The sequence below is a fragment of the Hyalella azteca genome, unplaced genomic scaffold (assembly GCF_000764305.2).
Source record: "Hyalella azteca isolate HAZT.00-mixed unplaced genomic scaffold, Hazt_2.0.2 contig3273, whole genome shotgun sequence".
Classification (NCBI taxonomy): domain Eukaryota; kingdom Metazoa; phylum Arthropoda; class Malacostraca; order Amphipoda; family Hyalellidae; genus Hyalella; species Hyalella azteca.
This window is the reverse complement of record NW_025933525.1, coordinates 140,265-162,015: the sequence shown is the minus strand read 5'-3', so window position 1 is coordinate 162,015 and position 21,751 is coordinate 140,265. Positions and strand designations below refer to the sequence as shown.

The 21,751-nt window shown below is 39.3% G+C and overlaps 2 protein-coding genes across 4 annotated transcripts; one reads left to right on the top strand and one right to left on the bottom strand.

Moving 5' to 3' along the window:
* Positions 1 to 11,107: 11,107 nt before the first annotated feature.
* On the top strand, positions 11,108 to 14,905 carry LOC108678320. 2 transcript variants are annotated; one of them, XM_018166700.1, is made up of 5 exons: positions 11,108 to 12,175; positions 12,492 to 13,086; positions 13,377 to 13,486; positions 13,821 to 13,934; positions 14,362 to 14,905. In XM_018166700.1, the coding sequence occupies exons 1-5, from the start codon at positions 11,128 to 11,130 to the stop codon at positions 14,559 to 14,561; spliced, it is 2,067 nt and encodes a 688-aa protein (XP_018022189.1). In that variant the 5' UTR covers positions 11,108 to 11,127; the 3' UTR covers positions 14,562 to 14,905. The 2 variants fall into 2 exon arrangements, with proteins under 2 accessions (XP_018022189.1, XP_018022188.1); XM_018166699.1 differs by having other exon boundaries at positions 14,359 to 14,905.
* Positions 14,906 to 15,465: 560 nt separating this feature from the next.
* Positions 15,466 to 21,442, bottom strand: LOC108678321 (flavin-containing monooxygenase FMO GS-OX-like 4). 2 transcript variants are annotated; one of them, XM_018166701.2, is made up of 8 exons: positions 21,103 to 21,442; positions 19,930 to 20,068; positions 19,599 to 19,732; positions 19,099 to 19,276; positions 18,684 to 18,843; positions 18,030 to 18,193; positions 16,282 to 16,455; positions 15,466 to 16,000 (listed from the first exon to the last, which is right to left on the bottom strand). In XM_018166701.2, the coding sequence occupies exons 1-8, from the start codon at positions 21,297 to 21,299 to the stop codon at positions 15,629 to 15,631; spliced, it is 1,518 nt and encodes a 505-aa protein (XP_018022190.1). In that variant the 5' UTR covers positions 21,300 to 21,442; the 3' UTR covers positions 15,466 to 15,628. The 2 variants fall into 2 exon arrangements, with proteins under 2 accessions (XP_018022190.1, XP_018022191.1); XM_018166702.2 differs by lacking the exons at positions 15,466 to 16,000; positions 16,282 to 16,455 and adding an exon at positions 16,711 to 17,559.
* Between the last annotated feature and the right edge of the window lie 309 nt (positions 21,443 to 21,751).

The following is a 21,751-nucleotide window of genomic DNA, read 5'->3' as shown; positions in this document are numbered from 1 at the left end:
CACATTGACGTTTCATAACTCACAAGATGTGAAACACATTATACATTGCTATTGTATGGTGCATAGGATAAAAATAACTGGCTATTAAAGCTTAAGCATTTCTATATTTCGTATTCACGTTCGTCGAGTGAAGATTTTTTTGTAGAGTCTGGGCATAAACCACCGCCATGCGATCACTTGCATGCGTATTATTTGTTTACGTCCTCGCAGCAGCTCGGAGTCAGAGCGATCTAAGAAGCCAAGATTCAAAAACCCAGACCCATGAAACGGAAGGTTCATCCGCTGAAGTACGATTTTTGACTTTACAAAAAACTCGGGGTGACATCCCAGCAGATTCTGATTTTGAAAACAGAATGGGAGTCATCGGTCCCAGCTCCACGTCTCTACCGCCACGTTTTGGCCCAGTTCAACAGACGACGATCCCGCATAGTGGGTCGGAACTGTCTCCCCATTTCCAGCATCCTTTTCCTCTATTGCCGGACTCGGTTTACAACATTTTCTCGCTCCAGGACGCGTTTGGAGGCGCACCACTTCCCATAGACGCCGAGGAAAGACAATTCAAAGTTGTTGACCCTCTTCGCTTGAGCCGAGAGGACGACCTCAGCCTCAAACTCAAAGCTCTAGCACAAGCCCAAGCAACCGATGGTTCTTCAGGTAACAACTTGCATTAATAATTTTTAGGTGCCTCAATATTTCTGGATTGCCTTTGTCGGCATAAATTTGTGGAATTAAATTTAATATAGATTCACTTTAAGGGATTTTTTTTTAATTTTGCAGCGCCGAATTTTTGTTTTACAATTGATCAAAACTTTTTGCCTAGACAATGAGGCGAAATTTTAAGTGGAACAAATTCAGCAAACGCAATTATGTCCGACAGAAGTCAGTACTGATAGCTGCAATTAATACGGCTCAACAATCATTTCATTCTTCCATTGTCTCGCCAATAATTTTAAACAGTTTTCCTTGCTGTAAGTTCCTCTCTCATTTTTTTTACATAAACCGTCAATGTCGATACAGAGAGACTCTTCATACTTGCGCCAGTAATGACATGTATAATTGAGATAACTTCACTTACATAATGTCATTGTATCAATAATAATATTATATCATTCATCCCGCTTTAGAAATAATGAATATCAATTTACAATGTTCACTGTTGCCGAGTGTTTCAGAGCAGATGTTTGTCAAGTGCAGGTAGGGCATTTCCCATATTTTGAGTTTCATGAAAGTTTACGAGTAAGAATATGAAATTATCATGTCTCTTACACTCACATTCGTCATTCAGTAAGAACCTTTCTTTGAAAAGTTTGACCCAACGACAATTAGCATTAAAATTGAAGTTTTTCCAAGGAAGATTCAATTATATAAATTTTGTAGAAAAAATTCGTGTGAGCGCTACATTTGCATGAATATCTGTTGCACCTGCCCCTACGTAACGTAACGAAAATGTGCGTTCCGTACAAGAAGCTTTTATATTTACGTCGGAACTTGAAAATATACTTCGGAAATTCTCATTGTCCAATTGATTCTTGGAACTTTGTTTTTGCCACGTTACATATATGGTTCTGGTCCTGTGTGTTGTTGCAAGAATATCCGGGTTTTGTTGAGTGCAACGTCCGGCTTTTGCAGGAGGCAGCTCCCATGAATGCGACGTCTTCATTACCACGGAGGAGTTCTTCATCCGCTCCCCCAACTACCCCTACAATTACCCCCCAAAGTCAGTGACCTTCGAAATTCAAAAGAATTAATCAGCATATATTTAGTATTTATATAAAATTATTGTATAAAATAATTCCCCTACAGTACTCAGTCGTGTAATTTTTGGGTAATCTTTTTAAGCTGATTTGATAATCGGTGTGTTTTAATTTCAGAATGCAAAAGTTTGTTGCATTATCTGATGTAGGATGGTTGTGATAAAACTGTAGCGTACAATTTCATGCTTTCATAACAATTACTTGCAATCAAAGCCTTAAGAAAGTTGTTCTTTAATTAAGTTGACACTACCGAGACACTTTGATTTTCAGCAGTAGCCCAAATCTTATGACTAATGAAAGTTGACAAGTCCTGATAAATCGGCCATCATTGATTATCCCCAATAATAATGATAATGCCTAATGATTATTATTGGTGCAGCACGACGTGCGAGTTCCAGGTGTACCGACGGGATGCTGATGTATGCGGGGTTGAATTCACCGTCCTGAGGTAACGTATACCGACCTGAGAAATTTACTTGGGTTATACCTAAAAGTAATACTATGCTATCTAACGGACTACTAACCATTATTTCTAAAGAATAAGGTTGCCAATATTTAAGTGCAGTTTCAAAGTAACTACAATAACACTATTGAAACTAGTAGACGTAGAGCTGATATTGAAAACGTCATATTGATTTTTCAGCAGTTTCCAAGTAACTACCATTAAACTAAACTTAAAACTAGAAGTAGGGCTGATATTGAAAACGGCATATTGAATTGACGATTTTTTTCGCAGTCATCGACTTTTTCTGAAGAATAACCTATAAGAAATGATCACCAATAATTGGTGGAAGCAACCGTAACAGCTGCCACCCTAAATAATTCTTCTTCTAAAACCAATTACAACAATCCAAGCCTTTTTTGCTAAACTGTAGTATACTTCAGAAGAAATAAAATTAATAGCTCGTTGAACTCGATATGACGGTTTCAAAAAATAAACCAACGTCGCAATTACGGATAAGAGAAATGTTCATTTGCAGTGTTTCCACGAAGTGATGTTCAAATTATATTCGTTTGATTTTTAGCAAAATTCACATCTTTCACATTATCAAAATTCACATCTCAGCAAAATTCACATTCATTAGCAAAATTCATATTCAAAATATTTAAATGTGAATATATTTTTGAATATTGATAAATATTTGAATATATTTGAATGTGATAAATATTTTATCACATTCTTAGCAAAATTCACAGTCAAAATATTTAATTTTTGTGGTCGACAGGTTCGACCTCGCCGGACCTGACCCTGAGTCTGGGTATTGCGTGGATAGTTTCAAGATCCAGGACCGTCCGTTCTGTGGCAGACGCCAAAGAGGCGATAAAGGTTAGAAAAACCTATTGATCAATCATTCGGGATCAGAATGGTGTTTGTTTCGCAGAAAAAATCATGAAATCGCAAAATGTTAACAAAAAATAATTCCTATATAAAATTCTATTCATATGAAAATTGTGAAAAAAACAGTTCTTAGGCATGGCTGAAATAAAGCTAAGTCGGATTACTTACGTTTCATATTGGGTCATTTGCTTTTTTATTTCATCAATCAAGTGTAGTCTTAACTGAATTAAAAAAATTCATCTGATCAAAGATGCGTCTTTAAAATTCATTGTGATTACTTCGCTTTAGGTCATTTTAATTCGCTCTTAAACAGTTTTTGTGCTTAGACTTCCGTCATGTCCGAAGCCGCAAAACTCAGATGAGATCCAAAATCTTTTATATTTTGCTAACTCATAAGTTATAAGGTTGCAATAATGACGATAAATGCAATAATGATGATAAATGTATCAGTTATTTGTTCAAATTTGACTGCATCTGCACCACTAAAGTTAGATTATCATAGTAAGGTTACACATATTTTCAGCTCTGGTACTGTTCCCCGGACTGCTGCTGAAGCTTCAACTCGAGACCGGCGCTGGGTATGGAGCTTCAGGTCTACTCATACAGGGACGACAGGTCACCGACTGCACGCAAACTCGACAGCTAAGCCGACCTCTTGCTTCACCTCAGCAGTGTGTCAGGTAACATTCATCTGAAGGTAATTTGAGAATATTTCTTTTCTTCGTCTGATCTCATAAGCAAACTTTACTCCTAACGCATGTTCAATTCTTCGTGCACAATGACTCTGAACTCTTCCTAAAATTACGTTAAGTCAATTCAGGAGTTCAGACGTACGTCAAGTCTATTCAGGAGTTAAAACGTACGCAAAGTCTATTCAGGAGTTAAAACGAACGTTAGGTCTATTCAGGAGTTCAGGCGTACGTCAAGTCTATTAAACGGTGATGAGAATTCTGTCACGTTTGACAAACGCCCTATCATAACAAGTTAGGCTCTTTACCGTACCGCTGTTGCGCACAAGCTAGGACAGAAGTTTGCTTCTTTTGATGATTTTCTTTCTATTCTTGACAAACTGAAAGAAATTATCTCGCTTTACGTTCAGTGAATTTACATTCATATTTAAAAGGCAAATTGCTTTGAATTTTAGCGAATGAAAGCTATCAGTTAAGAGATTATATTAAAAAATTCATGAAGTCGTCAAGTAAGTTTCTGGAAGTGGAAAAACTTTCCTTCACGAAGTGCATTTCATTCGAGATACCGTTATTCTGCAGCCCCCGCTCATTTGAGGCTTTATCGCAACACATCAGAACCTCGTTTGCTGTGCCCGACAGGTCTTTCAGAGGGGACCGTTTCAGTATTCGGTCCCCGGGCTATCCGGCGCCGTACCCCCACAACTCGGAGTGTTGGTTCCACGTCCACAAGCGGAACGCTGAAGTGTGCGGAGTAGAGCTCATAGTCGAGGCCTTCGCCTTAGAAGCTGCTAGCTGCATGTTCGACTATGTGGAAGCCGCACACAAGCGGATTTGCGGAACAAAAACCACTGGCACCAAGTGTAAGAAAACATATATTGCCAAGTTACTAGTTAAATAACTCAAAAATATTGACACCGATTGGCAATTGCGATTGCCAATCGGTGTCAATACGGATTGCACGCAATTGTAGAAAATTTTTAGCATTGAATAATATTGGAAGTGCAAAATTCTATCAAATGTGTATCACTTCATGCTTAGCAGGTCATATTTTTCAACGTTTAAAATAATTTTTAATTTTCCAGACTACTTCCCTTTTGAAGACGAAAGGCTATCGATCAGATTCCGTAGCGACGAGTCCATAACAAGACCAGGCTTTATGATGTCAGGTCGGCAACTGACCTGCGACGAGGCTGCGACTCTCAAAGATTCATACAACGACCCTAAAACTTACATGGACTTCATTTCAGCCACTACCAGTAGAAAGGAATTATTGAGCGCAGGTCTAATAAGCAATCCGAGTAGCACAAAGGGTTCTCTTGTTCCACAGGATGACGATGACATTGAATATATATTGTCGCTCGCCAGTCGAGGCATATCACAACCAAGTGAGGATGAAAAATCGCGAGAGAGTTTAGGTCGGCAACTTGGGCAAGAAGCTTCAACTGAGAGCTCTGATTCCGCTACTGATTTAGGGGTCGCAGTCACTTCGATCATCAATGAGCCTGGGAACGAAGTCACTGTTGATACTGAAAATTTAACTCCCACAACCTCGACCACGGCAACAACTTCTTCCACAGCCACAACCTCTACCACGACCACTACCTCTTCCGCAACTGAAGTACCCACAACATCCTCTACATCTTCCCCAAATACTTCCCCTCCCAATACTGTTTCGGTGCAGACTTCGACGGAGAGTGGTACGGATTCTGCTACTCTTACGTCTTCAACGGACACCTCGGTTATAAATGGCGTTCCCACTCCCACCCTGTCAGTCATGGGCAACACGATCTCTGCAACTAGCCCAGGTGAATTAGGTGTTTGCAATGAAGTCTTCAGCGGAGATTCTTTCACGCTAAGAAGCCCTAGGATCACAAACGACTTACCAAGGCCAGTCGACTGCACCTTTTTCATAGAAAGAGCATCACGTGACGTGTGCGAGGTAAATTTTTCAACAAATTGTTTGTAAATTTACATGCACGGTGTAAAGATACGTATAAAACGGAAAAATTAGTTCAAGCGTTATTTCACGATATATCAATTTGATGGTAATATTTCTTTAAATTCCCCGATTTAGACGTTGCAGGATAAAATTCGCAAACTGCATCATTCGAACTAAAATTCCTTTCTATTGGATCAAACTTTCCAATCTCTCAAGGGATAATTCGGTTACCTCATATTGACTAATTCGTCTCCTTCCTCGGTTTTTGGCAGATACGAATCATGTTGATGGACATGAACTTGGCCAAGAAGACGAGTAAGGGCGAGTGTGTCACGGATTACGTACAAGTCGCTGCCACGAAATTCTGTGGTGGAGACGAGGATGAAAAAAGTAAGGAATAGCAGAACTGTTATTGTATCGGAAGGATTTAAAGTGAAGATGAGAAATTTAATTGTAAATTGTTGAAATATTTATTAGTTGAAACTCAAAGTGACCAGCCTACACTAACCAGTTTTTATTGATAACCATGGGCAGAAATGTAAACGAAATACATTTCAACTCTCGCGACACGGTGAAATTTCTCGACGACGTTATAACAATTTTATAAAATAATGAAAAACTGCGAAATTTATTTTGTACAATGCTTTTTTTTCAATCGGCATCGACAAATTCCGATCCCAAATTGCATAAAGTATTTTTGCAGTCAGCATCGGATACCCGGCACCCATGGTTCGATTACACCTACATTCGGACGACCCCTCAGCCGACACAGGCTTCACAGTGAGTAAAGTTGTCTAAAGAATCAACGGTGTTCCTTGCACCTATCCACAGCAAATCGGGGAATTTCGAAATCGAACATAAAGCCACTTGCAAAATACGGTTAAAGAATAACGTTAAAATATATAGCGGACATTAATAAAGAAGTTTGCTTTAATCAGCTTTTCATGCCGGTGACAACCTTCCTGGTTATTGGCGTGAGCAATAATAAAACTGCCCATGATGTAGAATTATGCCTCATTAACAATACCACCATGCTAAGGGTCAACCAAGTGCAGTTACAGCGAGTAAAAGGGTACCTTTTTACTCTCAACTAACTGCTGTACAATAATTCTGATTAAGTTGACCACAATAATATAGAACTTAACAAATAATGGCATTTTTATGGATAAAATTATCAAAAATTTATGTACTTGCCAAGTTGCCATTGATGAAATTTCTGGTAGTTCCTTCTTAGAATTCTTAGGCCTCTTGTGATGCGTTGTTCAATAACGAAACTTCTTAAAGACCGAAATCGCAATTCACCGAAAGATTTACTCAACAATTTTTTTCTCTGGGAGTGCTAATTTTGTTATAATTTAAAAACTTCCAGGCTTACTTTTCCATACATTTTCCGGCAAACAGACACAAATGACTGACACTGCTACACCAAATGAAAACCACAATGTATTCCAGAAAGATTTTTCACGCATCAATACCTAACACACACGCGCTGCCGCGCACTTCACTCTAAACTTCCAAGCACTGATGATTCCGCATGTAATGTACCATATTTCCGTTACTGAACTGCGGATCCTATTTTTAGATCCATTTTTATTAGATCAATTTTTAGCGCATTTTCTCATTTAAGGAAAAAATGCACTATTGTGCTCGTCAGGTCCGTCCGTTGGTCCGTCTGTCCGTCCGTCCGTCCTTCCGTGACTTCACGTTTTCGTCGACGAGAAAATGCGCTCTCTGTCACTCACTGCAGTGCGTACTGAGTTATATTTTGTATTCAAATGGTCTTCTATTTCAACTGAGTAAACAGAATATATCCAACATGTACGACACTAAGGATTTGAAAGACAGGTAAATTCACCAGAATTTCCTTGTAAACTTTCCGGAGACTAGCTTTATTATCTGTTCAAAACTTCAAGAAAACAAGTGATTTAATTAAGCTAATAATATAAATACACGTAAGATACCAATGTACGTGATAGATTAGAATCCAATTCCTGCTTGTTCGTAGGCTCGGATTCTTCAGCTCCGAGGCGACAATTGTAGTTCAGAAGAGGTACAAATTTCTTCGAGTGTGAAGTGTGACATGACCATCACTAGTGAGCAGGCCATCATTCAAAGCCCTCACTACCCTGGCTACTATCCTAGCGACGCCAACTGTCTCATCCGGGTAGTCAAGGCATCCCCTGAAATTCAGAGGTAATAATTAGACAAAAAGATGTAAAAGCAATCATGAATGTTATTTTTCGATATATGCTGCATTTCTTTTCATCATCATGGCATAGAGCATAGACGTCAAGGCTCTTTCTCCGTCTTATTTAGGTGCAATAATATTCAGCTTGATATTTGGACACCGTTATTCGCGAGCTAAATAAAAGATCGTATATTGTGTTTCTGATATGTCAGTCCTGCCCGCATTCCAGCATCACGTTGTTTTTGGAGGACTTCTACTTGGAGGACTCTCAACAATGTGCCAAGGACTACTTCGCTGTAGGATCTGCTCGGATCTGCGGTCCGCGTTCTGGAGAAAAAAGTAAGATTATGTTTCCAAATTGCACGATTTTATGAGCATAAATGTATATTTTTAAAAATAATAAAGCGTGAACGTGCGATTTGAGTAAAATTAAATTTGATACGTTGAACTGTGGAAAATTAGACTTCCTGTCTCCACTTTCCAGTCTCGTACAAATTCCCATCGGACGAGCTGGAGTTGCTGTTCCAGTCTGACGGTCAACGTGCAGATCGCGGGTATCGTATCCACGTGAGACAAAACAAATTCCAAGCTCCCGGACCTTTCCAGCCCGTATCTTCGCGACCACCTCCCCCAACCCGGCCTCTTCCTTTGCCCCCTTACCCACCTTTCAGCGCTATAGGGGTGATTGTTCCCTCCAGTTCCCCTCACCCATTCCCGGGGTCTTGGGCAACAAGCACATTGCGGCCGCCCCCTCAGATTGTCCCAGACGCGAGCGTGCCCACAATTTCCAAGTGCGGAGACACGACAAACCAGAAAATCGTGTCAATCAAGTCACCAGGATACCCTGAACCGCCTGAGCAAGACCTGCACTGCGTCTACACCATAGAAAAATCCAGCAACGACGTTTGCCAGCTAAAAATTGAGGTACAAGGAATTAAGATTAATATATTTCAATTTTTAAAAACATGAAAATGTATGAGAATTGGCCATCAATAAAAATTCTATGATTAAAAACGGAATAACGGAATACTTCTGGCTTATACAGAAGTATCATTTTGGTACCTGTCGCATGACTAAATATAAATAATGTACCCATTTTAAACGCGAAAACTTATGTTATCACTTATCAGATACCATAGATAAAATTGATGTGCCAAGATCGATAAAAATTCTAATCACATCAAAAATCACAATAAAATTATGAAAATGAATGTTCATAAACGCATTTTATCCGTGACAAGAATTAATTTGAACTTCTTCAACAGATCGAAAACCTGCAGATGGGCTCAAGGATTGAGTGCGGTCGCAGCTTCCTCCAGGTTGGGTCTCAACAAAGACTGTGTGGCATCCGCAAGAATAAGGAAGTCCGTGAGTCAAATTATTACTTAACAAACGCTTTAAAATTGTTTGTTGTGTGGTGTTCTTGGTGCCTGAAGCTTTGAATTATGCGTCCAGATATATAAAGAAGCATCTTATAGAAACTTTAATTGAATGCTCACAAGTTTTCGAACAAAATTTCATGCCATTACTCCCCAGAAAACAGTTTTGCAATGTATATGTCTGTTTTCTATATAAAATGAACAAAAATTAAATCTGAACCATCATCCATACACTTATATTTTCTCCGCAGGGACCTACCACTTCTCAGAGAACGAGATGCAGTTGATATTCCATTCGGATCCTGAGGGGCGAGATGGTGGCTTCCACATCACCGTGTACCAAATGCAATGCGGGAACTTCGAGCCTATAGGAACTTTTTCCGGATTACATACCGCAACCGGAGCTCAAATTTTCACCTCCACACCGCAGCATGGAACTTCTTGGACTCATCCTAAGCAAGGCGGTAATGGAGGAATATTCGCAGGAGGAAATATTGGTGATGTCGGAATCCACTATGTTGATCCAGCACCATCCCGAAATAGCTCACAAATAGGATCAGATAAGCAGTTCATCAATACAAGTTTCGGAACCTCTGACACATCTGTGCATTATAATGGTCATGAATATGACAACTACCCCGACTTCGTTACTGATCACAAACATCATCCACAACCTCAGGGACACTTTGATAAAGATTATCATTACGTGTACTATTATTTGCCCCAGCCGACTCCTCAAGTTGTTGAAGTAGAGGGAGAAAATAAACTTCCTCCAAGTAACCAAAATCAAGGAAAAGAAAAATATGACTTTTTCGCGATGATGAAGAGTAAATTCAAGAAAATGAAGGATATTTTCAGGAAGGATTACAAGAAGACAAGGGAATCGGGTGACGCTCAAGTTGATGTTCATTATGAAAAGCCTGAACCAAGGCCTCAACCTCAGCGAAAATATCGGCCGACGACGACAACAACCACTTATAAACCGAGACCGACTCGACCCCTGAAAATAACCAGCCAGAATGTTGGTTATGAAGGATCTAATTATCAACACCGTCCCTACCGCTACATATTCATCCGAAACCCGTACTACAGACCGCCCGAACCCGGGAGCTACGTTCGTCCCACTCGGTTCCGATACCCTCAGGTCTACCCTCAGACCCAGAGACCGACTACCTATGTACCAACCACTCAGAGACCTTATACTCAAACACCGTACACTCAAAGACCTTGGAGCAGTCAAGGAGCCCGTTACCCTCAACACAACGCTTATATTGTCGTGCCAAGCCATCAAGCGCACCACGTTCCGCAGACAGGCTACTTATCAGGTATATATATGATGTGTTTAAGTTAATAATCTTCTAATCCGAAAAGATCGGTAAAACCTATACTCGGTGAGGCAGTCACTACAGGCGACAAATCAGGTGAACATGATGAGAACATTATCGTGAGACTAATTATATTATCTGCCAGAATGTATTCCTGTCGATAATTCAAATCGTCTAAATGCTTATGTCTCGCCTTGCCTTGCCTTAATTTTTGTTTCATTTGAGTTTTTTAACGTGATTATCTGTTCCGGAAAACGCCAAGCAAAGTTACTATTTGATGCAGAATCTCTAAATATTTTTTCAATTTTGTTCTCAGTGTCTCCAGCACGTCCAGGATTCAGGCCCTTTTGGTCCACAAGCGGATCATCCAGCTATGCTACAACTCCAGTATACACGGACTCCTCAATAATGTATATGTCTGTTTTCTATATAAAGTTAACAAAAATTAAATCTGAAACATCATCCATACACTCATATATTCTCCGCAGGGACCTACCACTTCTCAGAGAACGAGATGCAGTTGATATTCCATTCGGATCCTGAGGGGCGAGATGGTGGCTTCCACATCACCGTGTACCAAATGCAATGCGGGAACTTCGAGCCTATAGGAACTTTTTCCGGATTACATACCGCAACCGGACCTCAAATTTTCACCTCCCCACCGCAACATGGAACTTCTTGGACTCATCCTAAGCAAGGCGGTAATGGAGGAATATTCGCAGGAGGAAATATTGGTGATGTCGGAATCCACTATGTTGATCCAGCACCATCCCGAAATAGCTCACAAATAGGATCAGATAAGCAGTTCATCAATACAAGTTTCGGAACCTCTGACACATCTGTGCATTATAATGGTCATGAATATGACAACTACCCCGAGTTCGTTACTGATCACAAACATCATCCACAACCTCAGGGACACTTTGATAAAGATTATCATTACGTGTACTATTATTTGCCCCAGCCGACTCCTCAAGTTGTTGAAGTAGAGGGAGAAAATAAACTTCCTCCAAGTAACCAAAATCAAGGAAAAGAAAAATATGACTTTTTCGCGATGATGAAGAGTAAATTCAAGAAAATGAAGGATATTTTCAGGAAGGATTACAAGAAGACAAGGGAATCGGGTGACGCTCAAGTTGATGTTCATTATGAAAAGCCTGAACCAAGGCCTCAACCTCAGCGAAAATATCGGCCGACGACGACAACAACCACTTATAAACCGAGACCGACTCGACCCCTGAAAATAACCAGCCAGAATGTTGGTTATGAAGGATCTAATTATCAACACCGTCCCTACCGCTACATATTCATCCGAAACCCGTACTACAGACCGCCCGAACCCGGGAGCTACGTTCGTCCCACTCGGTTCCGATACCCTCAGGTCTACCCTCAGACCCAGAGACCGACTACCTATGTACCAACCACTCAGAGACCTTATACTCAAACACCGTACACTCAAAGACCTTGGAGCAGTCAAGGAGCCCGTTACCCTCAACACAACGCTTATATTGTCGTGCCAAGCCATCAAGCGCACCACGTTCCGCAGACAGGCTACTTATCAGGTATATATATGATGTGTTTAAGTTAATAATCTTCTAATCCGAAAAGATCGGTAAAACCTATACTCGGTGAGGCAGTCACTACAGGCGACAAATCAGGTGAACATGATGAGAACATTATCGTGAGACTAATTATATTATCTGCCAGAATGTATTCCTGTCGATAATTCAAATCGTCTAAATGCTTATGTCTCGCCTTGCCTTGCCTTAATTTTTGTTTCATTTGAGTTTTTTAACGTGATTATCTGTTCCGGAAAACGCCAAGCAAAGTTACTATTTGATGCAGAATCTCTAAATATTTTTTCAATTTTGTTCTCAGTGTCTCCAGCACGTCCAGGCTTCAGGCCCTTTTGGTCCACAAGCGGATCATCCAGCTATGCTACAACTCCAGTATACACGGACTCCTCAATAACTCCAGACTACGTCATAACCCCTACACCTATACACCCACCGACCGAGCAAATCAATCAAAGACCCATCAACTTTCCTCCAGTACACACGACCCCTCGAGCAATAAGTTTCCCTGATATACATGTCTCTCCATCCAGTAATGTAGCCGGACTGGCCACAGTAAGGCCATTTCGACCACCGACCGTTCTAATCACTGCTACTCCACCACCGTTTTTTGGGCCAACAAACTCAATCTCGTCCCCTCGTCACAATAAAGCCATTCCAGCCTTAATCATTCCTTCCAGTTCATCTACTTCTGACCATTTCGAAGACTTTACTGACAATTTTAGTGGTTTTAGTGACATAAGTCAGCTGCCTCTCGCTTCAGAGTCCTTGGTTAATACCGTGACCGTGAGTGGCTGTGGTCGACGCATTATGGAAGAAGAGTTCCACATCGACAGTTCCGAAGCGCTGCACCACGTGTCTTCCAAGGGACCTCAATTATGCACCTATCATATCGCAAAGCAAGTTGACAATTCAATGCCCACGTCTCAGTGGTTTATTTTTTGTTACTGGGCTATGTAATATTTGAAATGAATTATTGAGAAATAAAATGGCAATGTCTTCATGACGATAATTGATTATTACGTTTGTAGCGTCGCTGCACTTTTTTTGTCGCAGCTAACAAGCTCTGTTATCCGTTCCTGACATCTCTCAATTTGTGTGCATTGACGTTGTAAGTGACATTTTAATTATAATACTCATGCCCTAAGTTGTTGTTCAAATAGAAAATTGAGCTAATTTTTTATTGCAGGAGTGGAGCAGATAGGTGTTCTCTCGTGCTGCAGGTACAAGACCTTCAATTTAACGAAAACTGCCGCAACTCCAGTGACGCCCGCTGCTCTGACGAACCCTCCGTACACAGTCAGTATCGCTGTACTGCAGGTCTAAATGCAGACAACCTCCATACAATTAGTTTATTGTGGTACTGAGCATCAAAATAAATGGTTTTGTAAATATATCCTAGTAGTTGCGCCAAATTTCCATGTACTAAATTAAACGATTCCATTTTTAAGAAACGGAAAAAACAGGAATTGAATGAAATAATTAATCAATGGATGATGATGTTTTTCAATAGATCAAATAATATTTATGTGTTTGAATCAGTGAAATGATGCCAATGCGTTAGCATTAAACAAGGTAATTCCAAATAGTCATTATTTTAACGCAGAAACACTGATCATGCATACTTTTCCAGTGCTCACGAGTTTTGCAGGCAACGGCGACTTGTCGCTTCAGTTCAATGCATCCTCTGCGGAAACCACGACGTTCACTCTGTATGGTCGTCAAATAGCATGTGGTGAAAAAATTAGTAAGTCCAAAAATGCTTCTAAAAATAAATTTAAATTCAGGAAAATAGCTTATATTACTTGCCCATAGCGTACTTCTTAACCTTCTATGAGAGCGGTCATCTTGGCACAGCGGAGATTATCCTGCAAATGAAAAAATTCATACGGCTTATGTAAAAATCTTCTTGGTTTTCCAGAAAATATTTTTCGCATGAATTTCGTTCGAGAGAATTACGCTTTAGCTCTTCTTCTATTAATGTCACATGAACGTTTACTACAGCAGTCCAGAGTGGCTCCTAAAAATAACAGCGAGTTCAGCAACATGTCCTACATTACGATCATTTATAAACATTCTCTGTCTCCGTGAGAATGTTTTCTACAAGAATTATGTAAGAGAAGTACGCTCTATCTCTTCATCAATTAATGTCAAGTAAACATTTTCTACAGCAGCGCCTACTGAAGTAGAGAACGGGCGTACGACGGTCCACAACTGGGAGGTGGTGGCAACCGCGTCTCCAGGATCACGGGGGTGGGGGTCCATTAAAACCAAGTGGGTTGGTCCACAAGGCAGGGGCAGAGAAACCAGGACCATCATAAAACAAGGCGGTGAAGGGGTGAGCGTGCTGAAGCCTGCAGTTGAACGCTGGTGAAGATGAGAAACTCCCTTGGAAACGGCTAGACAATGTTTTTTTCTTCGATCATTGCTTTCATATGGTCTGGTACAGAAGTACTAGCACATTGGAAACAGGAGGGTTAACTGTACGAGTTGTATTCTGTTACATTTGTTGCTCTCTGAACCTATATTTGGGGTCCAATTAACGTTGTAGTGTCTTAGCTTGTTGACCAACTGAAAGCGAATGCGTCGTCCTAGATATAAAATCTGTTGTTTTTTTTGTTGATCTTAACTTGGTAGTCGTTTAGCTTATCATAGAAAATGTTTTCCCCTGAATCATGAAAAACAGGATTAGTAGTTTTGAATAGATTGGTATCTGAACTCCGGGATGGTTCTTCTCCTTGTTTGCATGTGTCAGCTTTTGGCATGTGATCGCCTGATCTTTCGACATATGATCGCTTGATCTTTTGACATATGATCGCTTGATCTTTCGACATATGATCGCCTGATCTTTCGCCATTTGATCGCCTGATCTTTCGACATTTGATCGCCTGATCTTTCGACATTTGATCGCTTGATCTTTCGACATATGATCGCCTGATCTTTCGACATTTGATCGCTTGATCTTTCGACATATGAAATCATCTGATCTTTCGACATATGATCGTCTGATCTTTCGACATATGATCGTCTGATCTTTCGACATATGATCGTCTGATCTTTCGACATATGATCATCGGATCTTTCGACAGATGATCATCTGATCTTTCGACATTTGATCATCTGATCTTTCGATATATGATCATCTGATCTTTGCCGACAAAAGAGGTCTGAACGACCAAATGCAAATCGGAAAAACTAAACAATTTACGAAAATCTGCTCCTCGGTGAGATGAGTAACCAGCGTTGCGTGAACATTTTCTCATTTAAATAAACTCATATTACCCAAACAAATATTTTATTAACGAGTTAACATGCAAATATTGGCAGTTAAAGAATGCTATATATTCAGTAACATATTAAAACATCACATGGTCCCTTGATTAAAACAACCTTCACCAACAAGCAAACAGTAGTGAATGTGTTTGTACACAATACGTTCCTTTACCAACCCCAAATGTTTTTCTTGAAGCTAAAGTATATTGTCTTGCAAAGAAACTTAGCGAAACTAAAGAAATTGCAACAAACGAGCGGAAGCAGCCGTTTGCATATACACCAATACATGTCCGGAAATGGCCGCGTGACTTTTCCATCAAGCGTTTCTTCTACACGTAACTCCTTGCTTGTCGCATTTGCATGGTCTGTCTTACAAAGCCTGTAGTTATAATTTCTGAAGGATAAGACCTGGAAAACAAGTCGGAGATAAACAATCTCCCAAATTCCTTTGAGGCGCACGACATCGTCGTCAGTAGAAGCAGTGAGCGGCCAGGGAGTTCCTTCTTTGAGGGCGGTCTTCTTGGCACAGCGGAGATCATCCTGCAAATGAAAAAATTTCATACAGCTTATCAACAAGTTTTTCACATTTCAAATTCGTACAATCAATTTTGTTCTATATTGAAATTAAACCAAATCATTCATACGGTCACTTTACAAACGTAAACGTAGCAACACAAACGTTTGCAGACGACACAAATTTATCTCGACCGACTACCATGAATAATAGTAATGTCAGTTCCATGACATTAGATCTTCTAAAATATTTGCTTATCAGTTCATTGAAAACAAAGCGTAACGGTAGTCTTAGAACAAGTGCATGCCTGTAAATCATAGAAGTATCCCCAGAGAAGGTCATCGGACACCATCTTGTGGTAGTATCGCGACGGGTGTCCCCAAGCAGCTCGCTTCTTCACGTCTTGTTCAGTTGCTGACCTCATATCAGAGCAGGACGGAAGACGCACAAGTCCCAGAAGGCAAGCGATTACATATCGGACCTGATGGTTACTCTTTTGTCACGAGAACTTGAAGAACAATTTTCATTTCCCGCCTCATAGGTTATCTTGTCAAGTCTATAAAATTATTTTAATTTTTTCAGTGGACGTATCGAGGTACTCTGGTATAAGGCCGTTATGAAAACATGTATTTTTCAAAAAATCCGTCAACAATTATCATAAAAAAAGTCAACTACTTAGGTGAAGAATATTTCAACGGCGCATTCCAAAAGTCGTTAAGGTTTTTATGGCACGACAGAAAAAAACCAACAAGATTTCTTTACCATAAATAACTGCCGTACTACTACAGATTAAAAAAATTACGCCATCCCAACGTTTCAGTTTTTTAGTGTTCCTCTCTCAGCAGAGTGCCACAACAATCCGACCCATGTATTATACGTATAAGCTATCACAGACAGTTACAAATGGCACAGCAGCTAAATAGCGCCAAACACTTGGGCATAATTTTTCCACACAAAGTATAAAAACAGTGTGATAATATGAAGAATATTAAAACAAACAATCCAGATGTGTCATGAAAATACGAATAAAATATTGAGACGTTGAAGCATAAAACTATACAGGGAAAGAAACAGGAAAACCCAGCAAATTAAAGGGACAGAGAATGTGCATTAAAAAAATAAAATGATTCCCTAAAGTTGTGTAGTCACAAAACGTTCACACTTGAAATTTGCTAAGAAATGTTTGCACTGATAATTTCTCCAATTAATAATTCACAGTTTCTGAGTACCACATCTAATTGTACATACAAAAGTAAAAATGCCTACAAAACCAAATCTACATTTCTCTGTAAATTCCATCTTGTCCAATAACAAATTTTTTTTGTTTGAACGTGAGCAAGTCATATTTCCTGATGCCATGGACAAGTTCATAAAGTTGTCGAACTTCACTAGGAATGTTGGGCAAGTTAGCCAGGCGGGCAAGTTCAGCGACGTAATCCCACTGCTTGGACGCTAAGAGATGTAACTGTTTAGGAGGGCAACCCTCCTGAAGGCAGCGGTTATGGTACGCTAAAGCATCGTCATGCATCTCTGAACAGGACGGTAAGCTCATCTCTCCAGTCAAGAAGCGCAAGAAGAATCGCACCTGTAGTGATCACAAGCACATCAAGCCAAGGAATCTACGTAAACAAGAAAAAATAAATCTCATAGTACATAGAAGTTAAGAGCAGAGAAAAGTGCGTCAACAAAAAAATAAACGAACACTAGCTGAAGAGTGAACAGAGTAGCAAGCAATTAATAATCCCATGTTTCACCATTCAAATGCAAAAGCATCACCATTGACGAGAGAAAATATTTTATACCAAGATACCAGTATAAGTACACAGAGAAAGTAAGAAATACTGACTAGTATGAATAATTTAACAATATTTATGTGCATTATAAGCAAAACAAACATTTAAGTGTCCAAACATTGTAGGCGATCATAAAGTGCCTACTTTCAAATTTGATTGATTGGAAAAGTTTATAATGAAAAATATGTTCATGCTTGTCAATTAGTAGTTATTTTACAATTGAATTTTATCAATAAATTTAGCAATAAACGACAGCACCCACCTGGATGTCAAAGAGGGGAAATGGAAGGATTTTGGTAGGAATGCCCACAAATGCAAGGGTTGGGTAGTCACAGTGGATGAGGTGTCTGTAGAGCGGCCATACTTGCTGGTCTTCAACAGTCACTCCGCAGGAATCAGCAAGGAATGGGAAAGTGTAGTAGTAACCTGAATAAAATAAGAGATACCGGTAATATGTTTTACCTGCAATGCATTACTAAATGCAAGAAGCACGCATATAAACTGACATATCACATGAATATCAGTAAATTAATAAGGTACTTATAACATAATAATAATAATAATAGCGGTTTCAGCGTTATTAGGCCATAAGCCTGTCGCCGATTCTTAACATCGCAGAACATTCACAGCATTTTATGGGCTTGATATCGCAACTCACTGCTACAATTCTGCTGTGCTTAACCGCCCGGCCTCCTTGCCGATTCTGACCAGAAACTGGCGCACAGAGCTGGGATCGAACCCGCGCCTCTCTGCGCCAATCTTGGGACTCTGAACTTTAACCACTGGGCCACCCTGCTATGCCACTGGGCCACCCTGCTACTACATTACCTACAACATGGTACATTTCATGCTTCAACAAATCTAGTAAAATAACATATTTATGAACATTAGCAGGAGAATGCAAGGTTTTATTTACCAGTGCAATAAAGCAGAGCGTCAACTTCCAGTTCAGAGCCATCTTTGAGCACCAAAGTGTTGCTGGTGCCTTGCTTCACTCCAACAATGCCAGCCTTCTGCTCCAGGTTGCTGGGTAGAGCAGCAGGAAAAGGGATGGGAAGGTTGTGGCACAAATACACCTATGCATCAAATTCAAAAATAAAAAAATTAATCGATTGCTACATTTCACTGATAATTCAGTTAAAACTTAATACTTAATCAGAAAATGGCATATATAAATTTGCTCACAAAAAAATTGTAAAAAACATACTTGTTCAACACTAAACTTACGCCACATTTATCCCATGCACAGGGTTTATATATTTTACAAACATAAATGTTCATAGTCAACATTTACACTGTTTTAGATAAAAAATCAATAAGATACTAGTTACCTTTTTAGCAACTGAGCAAAGTTCAACAGAGATATCCAAACCAGATGCAGAAGCCCCCAACACAGCAACAGTTTGATCAGAATAAGGTGAAGCTTCTCTGTAGCTGTGACTGTGCATTGTGGAGCCACAGAAGTTCTCAATGCCATCAATGGAAGGAATGTATGGAACTGAGTAGTGGCTGCACATAAAATATTAGATATAATTCTTTATTTCAGTCACGATCTCCACACTCATCAAATAAAAGACAACTAAAAAATTGTACACAATCTGGAACATAAAAATGTATTACCTATACATATATCATGTGACAAATTAAATTTAAATGAGTAAAGGCAAATGAGACTCTTTGTTTGCCATACAAATTGATTCAATATTTATTGATATCCTACCTATCTAAAGGAAAAAATGTTCTTGAAGGTCAGCAATATCTGCCTCTGCTCACAGTTCTACAATTAGTGATGGTAAAAAAAATCCTTCAACAATTTTTTATATAATCTGACCCATTACAGATTAGCAGAGCATGACAGAGTGTGGTGGTGAGCTTGTCTGACGTCAAGTCACGAACTGTCACAATCCATTCTGTGTCACTGGCACCAGGCTTGCTTGGCACCACTTCTAGTACCACATGTTCAAACTGAAAATAATAATCTTAAAGGTTTTAGAAAGCTATTATTCAAAAGCAATAAAATCAAAATAGATCATTCACTGCCTTAAAAGTGTGATATGACCAAATTTGGATATCTTTTACTTGAAATATAATAATTATCTTCTTAAAGACAGTCAGTAAAGATTTCAAGAATTTTCTTCAAAGACAAATTGTTACTCCATTACCTTTATATGTCGTTCAAGGTCAAAATTTTGAGAATAATCCTGCAAGTATCTGAGCATAGCTGCGTGGGGTATGAAAGAATCTCCCTCCGCAGGAAAAGGAAAGTCGGGGAAGCTCATGACTTCTTTTGGTAGATTTGTTCTGTAATAAAAAAAGTAATTATAAACACTCAATTATTCAAAACTTACAATAATATACTAGAACTTCAATTATTTTTTCATTATTTTGCTTAAATTGCAAGTTAATCAACAATATTAAAACATATATAAATGCCAAGTAAATGCATCATATCTTACTTGAACACATTTTAATCATTAGTAAAGTAGAGTAGAGGCAGACTTATTTCCATGAAAAATATTAAAACATATGCAAGTTAAAGTAAGTATAAAAAAGTATCCAAGGAGCACAGAAATGCAATGATAAGTAATTTGAAGCGGGTAAAAACTTTAAGGGCTTTGTTTGTTAAGGCAAAGTTTCTATCTAAGAATATTTGGGAATTTAAAATCTGGCTTGAATTTCAAAATGAAAAATCAGGCAGAAACTACCTGTAAATGAAACAGAAATGACCGTAGGCGATATGACTTGCAGAGTTGCAGTCAATTTCAACCTTTTTTATGGTCCTTGCCTAAGTTGCCTTGTCTGATTTCTTTCATAGCCTACAAAAAAAATATGGCACATTTTCAGATTTTAATCTACCATTTTTTTAATATCGTTCATATTTACTACTTCTTATTTCCTAAATGTCAATAAATTTTTATCTACTATTTCCAGAAAAATCTGCTTGATATTTCAGATTGGTTTATAGCCTCATACTAGGCCTACATACCTAGGTACAGAACAGATGAACAGTCAATATATTCAAGTCCCAATTATGGGTAGGTACTAGGTACCTATATAATGTCTCTCATAAATAATTGTGTTTTCCAGTGTCAGTCTCTGACAGCTGAGTAGAATACATGTATTATTTAAAAAACAGCAACCAAGTTAGGTGAAACAAAATTTAAAAATTTAATTTCAAAAAAACAATACTGCTCACTGCTGATTTAATGGTCAGTCTAGCTCTAGCCACTTAGCCTCTGCCCTCTAGTCTTGGTGTTGGTACAGGCCGTACAGCTCCACCAACCACCATTGCACTTGAAATTTGAAAAGCAAAATGAAAAAGTATTTAAATTTACCTGAGAGATTTATACATGCTTGAATGCACAGGCAGGCCATGATCATCCTTATCAATGTTGTCAGTGTAGACCCAAGTGCCTCCAACAACCTTGGACTGTTCCCATATAACTGGAACAATATTTGGTGAGGCCGTTAGTGCATGTCGTAAGGCACAAAGTCCAGCAGCTCCAGCTCCGATAATGCCAACAGTTTTCATTATGAAGAATCTCTCCTATGCCTATTCAAATGTACACGGAAAGCCCCAAATCAGCTATATTTATATTACGTAGAGGCTGTAGAGCAATAATCTTCTCCCGGCGGCTGGCCTAGCAACCAGTGCAGTCTAGACTGACTCACTGGCACTCCGGCTACTCTATCGCGTAGCTATAATCGCGCCTATCGGTTATCACTTACTTATCAGTTGGAAAATTGTAATCATTAGCGGAAAGTTGGGAATAAGATTGATGGTGGCATGGTTGTACTCTGGAAGGTTGTTCGTAATTATCTCATTCGGTTTGATGAATAAAATTATTTAGCATCACCTAATGATGCATGTTTATCCTTCGCGTATCACGTATTTTGCATCGAAGAAAATGTTTATTCCTTCTTATCTTTCAAAACTAAGACTTATACATCTACCGTATAATGCAGATCGCAGACGCTTTTCAC